The sequence below is a fragment of the Onychomys torridus genome, chromosome 1 (assembly GCF_903995425.1).
Source record: "Onychomys torridus chromosome 1, mOncTor1.1, whole genome shotgun sequence".
NCBI classification, from domain to species: domain Eukaryota; kingdom Metazoa; phylum Chordata; class Mammalia; order Rodentia; family Cricetidae; genus Onychomys; species Onychomys torridus.
The window spans coordinates 11,858,461-11,867,302 of NC_050443.1; the positions used below are offsets into that span (position 1 = coordinate 11,858,461).

Below are 8,842 nucleotides of genomic sequence, written 5' to 3' on the forward strand. Positions count from 1 at the left end.
TCCCAGGTCGTCAGGCTGACCGTTTTGTTTTGGTTTGGACCACTACTTGATTGACTAGGGTCCACTGTTTCTAGGCAGGTCTTCACCGCTGTACCCTTGTGCTCCATGCAGGCCTCCACACATAGTAGGTGTTTAATTCAGAGCTACAGAGCACAGGAGCAGGCAACATCAGTTCCCGCGTCCTTACAGACTCCAGACTTCAGCGCTTGCCTGACCTGTGCTGGCATGACAGCTTCCTCTTCCACACTGTTTACAGCAACCCTGTTACACAGGAGTGTTGGCATTCAGGAGGCCATGATGGGGGGATTGCCCTAAGGTTAAGGCCTGCCTGGACTACAGAATAAGCCTTATCTTAAAACACCAAAAAGTGGACCAGGTGTGGTGGCACACACTTAATCCCAGCACTTGGGAGGCAGAAGCAAGCAGGTCTCTGAAATTGAAGGCAGCCTGATCTAAATCGTGAATTCCAAGGCTACATAGACCATATCTTAAAAAAAAAATAAAATGGAAAGGATAAACAGCCCAAGGGCGTGTGTATTTACTGGGGCTTAACAGACGGCTCCGTGGTTAAGAGCACTTGTTGCTTGTGCAAGGGGCCAGGGTTCTGCTCCTAGGAGCCGCATGGCAGCTGCCAACCATCTCTAATGTTCCAGGGGATCTAACCCCCTTCTCATCTCTACAGGAACCAGGTACCCATGGTGCGCATGCACAAATGCAGGCAAAATGCTCAGACAGAAAAGGAAAAGAAAAAAGTGTGCAAGCCTGTATGTGTAATATTCGCCTAGCGTTTGGCTCTGGTTCAATCCCCAGCACCATGTAAGTTCAAGGACAGCCTGGAGACGTAAGGGCCTGTCCAAAGAATAAAATACCCCACAAACACAAAGTCCTATCTCCCAGATAATGCGCCTGAGTCCTGAGAAGTTACAAACCTTGTCCAAGTTCCTGGAGAGATTCAGAGGCACTCCAGCGTTGAGTTTTCCAGTATGTGTGCTGCTGGTGGTCTGCCTCTGTCACCTCCTGAGCTCAGGACACTTGGTATACACAGTGCTGGCCTCTTTCCTACAGTCACACATTCCTCTCTGTTAATTGGCCCCAGTGTGGCCACACCACAGTGCGTCCCCTTAAGCCCTTCTTACAGGCTTGAGTTTACGAGATAAATCCTGCAACAATAAGTGAATTTTGTAAATGTCTTATGGCCAAGGCAGAGGCACCGAGTTACTTTCAACAGTAAGCAAAGAGCCCGTGTGCCTCACCAACCCAAGATGCCAGCAGGCTTTTTACCTTGGCCATACAAATGTGTGTGGGGGGGGGAGAGTAGGGGAGCAGGTGGGGCCAGTGATCAAGGTTTGAACCCAATGCCAACCTGATGACTCCTACCTCTCCACAGGAATAGAATTTTTCCCAGCCATCTAAACCAGATTCCAATATAGCCAATCCCAAATGAGCATGGGGGTACATAACTGGAACCTGGGATTTGGAAGGCCACACAAGACGGAGAGTTCCAGGCCAGCTTGGGCTACAAGTATCAAGACCCTTTCTTTCTCCCTGTTAAAGGGAGGTCCACACATACAGCAGGGCTTAGAAATTCCAGGTCTTTATTGACACGTGATGGAGGCCGAGGGGGCGGGCAGACTGACTGCTCACTCCCTCTCTCCCTGGCCCTCGGACTGGTGGTGGCTGCGTTGATGAACTAACAGAGGGCGCCTCTGCCCAAAGGCCTGGTCGCAGCTGGAGCATCGGTGGTTGCCAGTGGTCTGGCTGCTGGGCGCAGTTGGGGGGTCGTGACACAGGCGATGGGCCGCCAGTTTGGAGGGAAAGGAGAAGGCTTTGGGGCAGTGCGGGCAAGGGTAGGGGCGGGCGTCGGTGGCATGGTGCGTGTGGCGGTGGGCCGCCAGCTTGGAGGGGTAGCAGAAGGACTTGGGGCAATCGGGGCACGGGTAGGGGCGGGCGGGCGCGTGGGTCCAGAGATGGGCGGCCAGCTTGGAGCGGTGGCCGAAGGCCTTGGGGCAGTGCGGGCAGGGGTGAGGGCGAGCTCCGCTGTGCGTGAGGCGGTGTGCGGCCAGCTTGGACGGGTACGAAAAAGCCTTGGGGCAGTCGGGGCACGGGTGCGGGCGGGTGCCGCCGTGTGCTAGCCGGTGCGTGGCCAGCTTAGACGGGTACGAGAAAGCCTTGGGGCAGTCCGGGCAGCGGTGCGGGCGCTGGGGTGGGGGCCGCCGGCGGGGCCGGGAGGGCAGGCTCCCGGATGCACTGGGCTGGCTGGGTTTCAGCAGGTCCTGGTGGGAAACTTGGGGACAGGAGAGCTGATGAGCTTCTGGTAACAGGCACTCCCAGGGCCCAGGCAAGGCTCTGTCTCTCTCTGAAACTATGCATCTCTGGCTGGCCTGGAACACGCTCTGTAGAGCAAACTGGCCCCAGACTCACAGAGATCCCCCGCCTCTGTCTCCTGAATCCTGGGATTAGAGGCCTGCACTACCAGAAGGACATCTCAAAGTGTCTGAGCAGGCAAGTGTCGCACTGGGGTCCATTAAGGATCATGTCTGCTTGCCCTCTGACCCCACGTTCTATCTTGAGGTCCCCGAAACCTACTAAAGTGTTCATTTCTAGTACTTTCCATAATCCCACATTACCCCCTATGCACCTCCTGTTATTTCCTGAGCCCCAGCAAATGGGAGGTCCAGCCAGATGGGGAAATCCCCCATAACCTGCTGCAAGCGCGCGCCCGTGTGTGTGTGTGTGTGTGTGTGTGTGTGTGTGTGTGTGTGTGTGTAATCCCAAATGGTCCTAACGTTGGTTCTTCACAGCTGTCAATCCTGGGGAATGGCCCCTATGTACAACCCAGGCTGCTCTCACCTCTGGTCACTGGGTCCTGGCAAGTGAGACTAGGTTCCGAGATCCTGGCCTCGGAATTCACGCTTTCACCCAGCATCTTGCTGGCAGAGGAACCCGGGGTAGCAGAGCAGAGGGCGGGGAAGACCCCGGTGATTACCAAGTTCATGGAGACAGGGGTGAGAGCCTAAAATCAGGAGGTCAGTCTGTTAGGACCAGGGTTTTGATTAAGTCTGATCCTGGCTCCACCGAGCAGCAGCGGGGCTGGAAAGAGGAGCCTAAGCGCACACAGGGAGGGGATATGCAAATCAAATCAAGAGATCTTTTTTTGCTAGGGGTGTGTGTGTGTGGGGGGGGAGTATTTCTGAGTGGGCGGGACTGCTAAATCTGGGAGGGGCGGGGCTATACAAAAAGGATCACAGTCAGTGGCCGAGCCACCCAAACCCAGGGGCGGGCTTTTGAGCTCAGTGGGCGTGCCCTCGGACACACTGTCCTAGAGGTGGGCCCTCTGAGTGCAGTGGCAGGGATTTCAAGTGGAGGGGGGCGCTTTACCCTGCCTTTAGTCTCAGTCCATGGATGAAGTGTCCACCCTGTCCTTCTGGTCGATAAATCGCATCCCTGGTGCAGAACTGGGAACCTCAGAGGATAGGGAGACCTGGAAAAAAGACGAAAGGAAGGTGTGTGCAGAGCCACCTAGAGACCCAGAATAGACTTTCACTGGGGGAGTCCCAAACGTCTGGCATCGCATGCACTCCTCAAGAACCAGGATACCCGGACCCAAGTCTATGGTCGGCGGAGGAGAGATCCTGGTGTCCTGCCTTCAATCTGTCTCCAGGGGACCAGGACCTTGCCCTGCTCTCCTCACCTGCAGGGCGGCCTCTTCCCGGGGGTGGGGCTCCGGAACCCTCCCGTCTCAGCTAAACCTGTGTGCCATCTTGCAACCTCCGGATCTGCACCGTCCTGTGAGCGCCGAGACGCCGCCCGAGGGAAGGAGAGAGAGGAGACCAGCAAGCCGCGGGGCCCAACCTCACTTCCATACCCTCCTCCCATCCGGGCTGGAGGGGGCGTCGGCACGCATGCGCAGTCACACCCAGTAAGCGGCTGCGGCCGGGAGAAGACACGGTGGAAGGAGGGGATGGATGCACCACCCAGCTGGCAAGTTCGTGAGCAAGCGCGAAGCTATTGGCCAAAGGATCCTAGAGAAGTGCATGGCTGGCACGGTGTGGGGCCTACCGAGGCTGGCTGCATGCACACTCTTCCTCCTCCTCCTCTTCTTGTGATGGGGTCTCAAGTAGCCCAGGCTAGCCTTGAACTCCCTATAAAATAGAGGGTGACCTTGAACCGGTGATCCTCAAACCTTCACCTCCCTAGTGCTGAGAGAGATATGTACAGCCACGCCCAACTTCTTTTTGTTAATGTCCCTGTTATTTTCTTTCAAAAGTTTATTACACTTACTTACTATTTGTTGTATGTGGATGTGTTTGAGTGTGTGGAGGTCAGTGGACAACCTGTGGTAATCAGTTCTCGTTTTCTACCATGTGGGTCCCAGGGAGCGAACTTGGGTCTTTAGGCTTGGCTGCAGCTGCTAACCATTGAGATGACTCTGGCCTTGTACTGAGAATTCTGTAGATAGTCTGAGTTCAACCTTTGGGAGCAGTTTCAAAAGCTCCGGGTGGATTAGAGTCCACTCCTCCAAGTGGATTAGAATCCACTCCTCCAAGTGTTTACAGAAAGCATGGTTGTTTTCTCCAGGAAGGGCAGGGGCCAGGACTCTGAGCTCAGTGACCTGGGTGACACCCAAAAGTATTTGCATAGTACTTCAGGCACCCTTCACCACCGGGTGACTAGAGTCTCAGGCCACACCCAGCATCTGGTACCACCTGCCTCCCTTCCCTAATCTGGGTGGTCCAGGAGTGCCAGGCCAAGGGTGACACTGAATGCTTGGCCTTCTTCCAGGCAGTGATGGTGCAATATCTTGCCCTGCACTGACTTGATTGTAAAGTGCTCATAAAAGTCCTCTGCACTGGTGTGTCTTCATCCGGGTAACCCACAATATCTGGCCAGGCCTGGGAGCCACAGGAGTTGTTTGGTGGAGCTGAGTAACTGGTTTGCCCTGGACTCTGCCACTTTCTAGTTGCATGGACCATGAGTCATTTCACATTCTGGGTCTCAATGTCCTCATCCAGAAAATGGAGGTATCTTGGTATTGAATTATCAATGGAAAGTGTTTACAAATTGCTAAGTGTTCAATTAACGCTGTCTTTTTTTTTATTTTTTATTTTTTATTTTTTTTTTAAGACAGGGTCTCACTATGTAGCTCTGGCTGCTCTGGAACTCACTATGTAGACCAGACTGGCCTTGAGTTCACAGAGATCCACCTGCCTGGGATTAAAGACATGAGGTGATTAGGGGCTGGAGAGATGGCTCAGTGGTTGAGAGTACTGGTTGTTCCTCCAGAGGACCTGGGTTCAATTTCCAGCACCTACATGGCAGCTCACAATTGCCTGTAACTCTACCTCCAGGGAATCTGACACCCACACACAGACATACACAGCGGTGAAATACCGATGCACATAAAATAAAAATAAGTAAATCGTTTTTTTTTAAAAGACATGAGGAGATTAAAGATATGTGGCACCCCACCTGGCTTTTGCCAATATTTTTTTAAAGATTTATTTTATTTTTACTTATGTGTATGTGTTTAGGCCACATTTGTGCAGCGGCCAAAGAAGGGCACTGGATGCTCTGGGACTGGAGATACTGGTAATGGTGAACCATGTGATATGGTTGCCAAGAGCCAAACTCTGGTCCTCTGGAAGACCAGCAAGCATTTTGTTTTGTTTTCTCTGTTTTTTGTTTGTTTGTTTGTTTTTGTTTTTGTTATTTTTGTTTTTTTTTTGGGGGGGGGGGGGCGGGGGAACAGGGTCTCTATGTCTCTTTGTGGCTCTGACTGTCCTGGAACTCACTATGTAGACCAGTGACCTCTGACCTCAAACGCATAGAGATCCTTCCCAGAGCTTAAATAAAAGGTTTGCACACCACACCCTTTCCCAGGTAGTGCTGTTAAGCACGGGGCTCTCTTTGGCCCCTGTACCAATATTTTAAAAAAATTACATTTGTTGGGCTGGAGAGATGGCTCAGAGGTTAAGAGCACCGACTGCTCTTCCAGAGGTCCTGAGTTCAATTCCCAGCAACCACTTGGTGGCTCCCAACCATGTGTAGTGAGTTCTGGCGCCCCCTTCTGGTCATACACAATAAATAAATAAACCTTTAAACACACGGCAGCCGAATGGAGGAGCCTTGCCAGGGAAGCCCCCTGCCGTGGTGACTTCTGAGCGAGACCTTTGGAAAGGGAACCAGATGAGCCAAGAAATGAAGGAAGACCCCTGGGGAGAGTGCAAAGGCCCTGCGGTAGGACTGGCCACAGCAAGCACAAGAGCCAGCAGGTGAGCCAGACTCTGGGGAGAGAGAACACTTGATAGGGGAGATCCCCTAAATACAACACAGTCCTTTCTTCCTGAGGCCTGCACACCTGCTGTTCCCAGGACAATGTGACCCCATTCGGGTGAATGCACAACAAAAACAAAACACTGGACTCGGGTAAGGGTGCTTACCTCATAGCCTGAATACCTGTGTTCAATCCCCAGAACTCACCCATAGAAAGAGTCAACTCACCAGGCAGTGGTGGCGCACACCTTTAATCCCAGCACTCGGGAGGCAGAGCCAGGCGGATCTCTGTGAGTTCGAGGCCAGCCTGGTCTACAGAGCAAGATCCAGGAAAGGCGCAAAGCTACACAGAGAAACCCTGTCTCGAAGCCTCTGAGCCATCTCTTCAGCCCTCCACTCCTCTGTTATCTCCGCCCTTCCCCACTGTGTGTCTGTCTTCTAGAATATACATTTGTTAAGATGGACAGCTTACCCATCTTGTTTGACTCCAAAGGCAAGAACAGGGCTTTCCACATAGATGTTTACACATTTGCAGCATGTAGATAACCAGCAGGAAGCCTTCTGTACTAAGGGTAACAGTGGGGGAAGTGGAACTCAGGGTCAAAGGGCTTAGGAAGGAATGCAAACTCAGTGAGAAACTTGGGCAGAGATTTAAACAGTAGAAGAGGTGCTGGGGGTGTGGCTCAGTGGTAGAGCCCCTGCCTAGAATCCCCCAGTGAGGGGCTGGGGTGTGGCTCAATGGTAGAACCCCTGCCTAGAATCCCCCAGTGAGGGGCTGGGGTGTGTCTCAGTGGTAGACCCCTGCCTAGAATCCCCCAGTGAGGGACTGGGGGTGACTCAGTGGTAGAACCCCTGCCTAGAATCCCCCAGTGAGGGGCTGGGGGTGTGGCTCAGTGGTGGAGCCCCTGCCTAGAATCCCCAGTGAGGGGCTGGGGGTGTGGCTCAGTGGTAGAGCCCCTGCCTAGAATCCCCCAGTGAGGGGCTGGGGTGTGGCTCAGTGGTAGAGCCCCTGCCTAGAATGCCCCAGTGAGGAGCTGGGGTGTAGCTCAGGTGAGACTTAGCAGAACCTGTATCTAGAGTGTGGCAGGCCAGGGATTCCCTTATAGGGACAGGGAGCCAAAGCCCTGCTAAAGCATTAGGGAAGGGCCCCACAGGTATGGTTGGCTCTTCACCTGTGCCTAAAGGTCCTGGTTTCCTGGCCTCTTTCTCTCCTGGGCTTCCACAATCTTAATGTCCCCTAACTGTACCCACTGTCTCCCTCTCCAGTGGGCCTGGTAACTCTCTTCTTGGTCCCAGCGTCTTCAAGCTTGGGCAAACAAGAGACTTCATAAGTGCCTGAAAGGCTGAGCAACATTCTCCGCCTCTTCCTTCTGGGCCATCTCTTCTTCCCCTTTCCTGGCTCCACATGACACCCCTCCGTGTTCTCCTCTGTTTATCCCTCTCTCACAGTCTTGTTATCTTTTGAGTCTCACTATGTCACCCAGCCTGGCCTCAAAATCAACACAAAGCTGTGCATGGTGGCCCACACCTTGAATTCCAGCACTCAGGAGCCGGAGGCAGCTGGGTCTCTGTGAGTTCGAGGCCCGCCTGGTCTACAGAGTGAGTTCCAGGACATCCAAGGCTACACAGAGAGACTTTGTCGCAAAAACAAACAATAACAAAATTTCATGGCCATCTGACCTTAGCCTCCCAATTGTAGAGATTATGGGCATCAGTTACCATGTCTAGCTTCTCACAATCCTCTGCAGTCAAGTGTACACATATGTGTCTGTCCTGGAACTCACTTGGTAGACCAGGCTGGCCTCGAACTCACAGATATCTACCTGCCTCTGCCTCCCGAGTGCTGGGGTTAAAGGCGTGCGCCACCACCGCCTGGCCTGTGTTAGTTTCATTGTTAGATACCCCCCGGTCCTTCCTCTGCTCTTTCACACCTCTCTCTGAAACCCTCTGGCTTCCTTCTTCATGCCCCATTCCATTTTCGAAGCATAGGCATGTCTCTGAGTGGCTCTCTGAGCCTCTTCTGTGATGAAGGCTCCTAGAGATGCTGAGGACTCCGGCACTGGTGGTATTTATTTTGGGGTGTGAGATGCATTTGTTCCACACCAAAGGTGTGTGTGTGTTGGGGGGAGAGTCAGAAGATAGCTTGCCTTTTATTGACTTGAAGCTTGGGGGAGAAGAACACAATGGGACTCCTGGGGCGGGTTCCCCAAACCAGGGGAGACAGAGGATTTGGAAAACTTGGCTTTTATGTAACGTTTTTGTGAAGCAGAGTGTTGGGTCAAAGCAAAGTAGGCTGTGTAAAGAGAATAACAAGGTCAGGTCCAAAAGAACCAGGAGGCTATCTGTGGTGTGCTTAGCACGTCAAGCTCACGCTGGCCTCCAGGCTCCCTGCGTCCCCAGTACCTGTAGCTCTTCACAGCTCTTCTTGCCTGCCTCCTACCCCAAACTTCTCCAGCTCATAGGCCTTCCCCCCAGCTCCTCTTTTCCCTTCAAATCCTACTATTTTGGCCATGCATTTTCTCTCTCTCCTCATTTCCTTAGCCCACACTCTGTCTTCTTTTCTCCCCAA

At 53.1% G+C, this 8,842-nt stretch overlaps 1 protein-coding gene across 2 annotated transcripts; it reads right to left on the reverse strand.

Annotated features, from left to right (window-relative positions):
* Positions 1-1,578: 1,578 nt before the first annotated feature.
* Positions 1,579-3,913, reverse strand: Znf575 (zinc finger protein 575). 2 transcript variants are annotated; one of them, XM_036194395.1, is made up of 4 exons: positions 3,692-3,913; positions 3,379-3,481; positions 2,851-3,013; positions 1,579-2,284 (listed from the first exon to the last, which is right to left on the reverse strand). In XM_036194395.1, exons 1-4 carry the CDS (start codon positions 3,874-3,876, stop codon positions 1,641-1,643), a joined length of 1,095 nt encoding a protein of 364 aa, XP_036050288.1. In that variant the 5' UTR covers positions 3,877-3,913; the 3' UTR covers positions 1,579-1,640. The 2 variants fall into 2 exon arrangements, with proteins under 2 accessions (XP_036050288.1, XP_036050298.1); XM_036194405.1 differs by lacking the exon at positions 3,692-3,913 and having other exon boundaries at positions 3,384-3,436.
* Positions 3,914-8,842: the final 4,929 nt, after the last annotated feature.

What these genes read in the sequence shown, in the direction of transcription:
- Znf575 (XM_036194395.1), bottom strand. Translation starts at nt 3,876, where the DNA reads ATGGGAGGAGGGTATGGAAGTGAGGTTGGGCCCCGCGGCTTGCTGGTC. An exon ending in GGGAAGAGGCCGCCCTGCAG is followed by an intron (nt 3,482 to 3,691) that starts GTGAGGAGAGCA and finishes TCTTTTTTCCAG; the next exon opens with GTCTCCCTATCCTCTGAGGT. An exon ending in CCAGGACCCAGTGACCAGAG is followed by an intron (nt 2,285 to 2,850) that starts GTGAGAGCAGCC and finishes CCTGTCCCCAAG; the next exon opens with TTTCCCACCAGGACCTGCTG.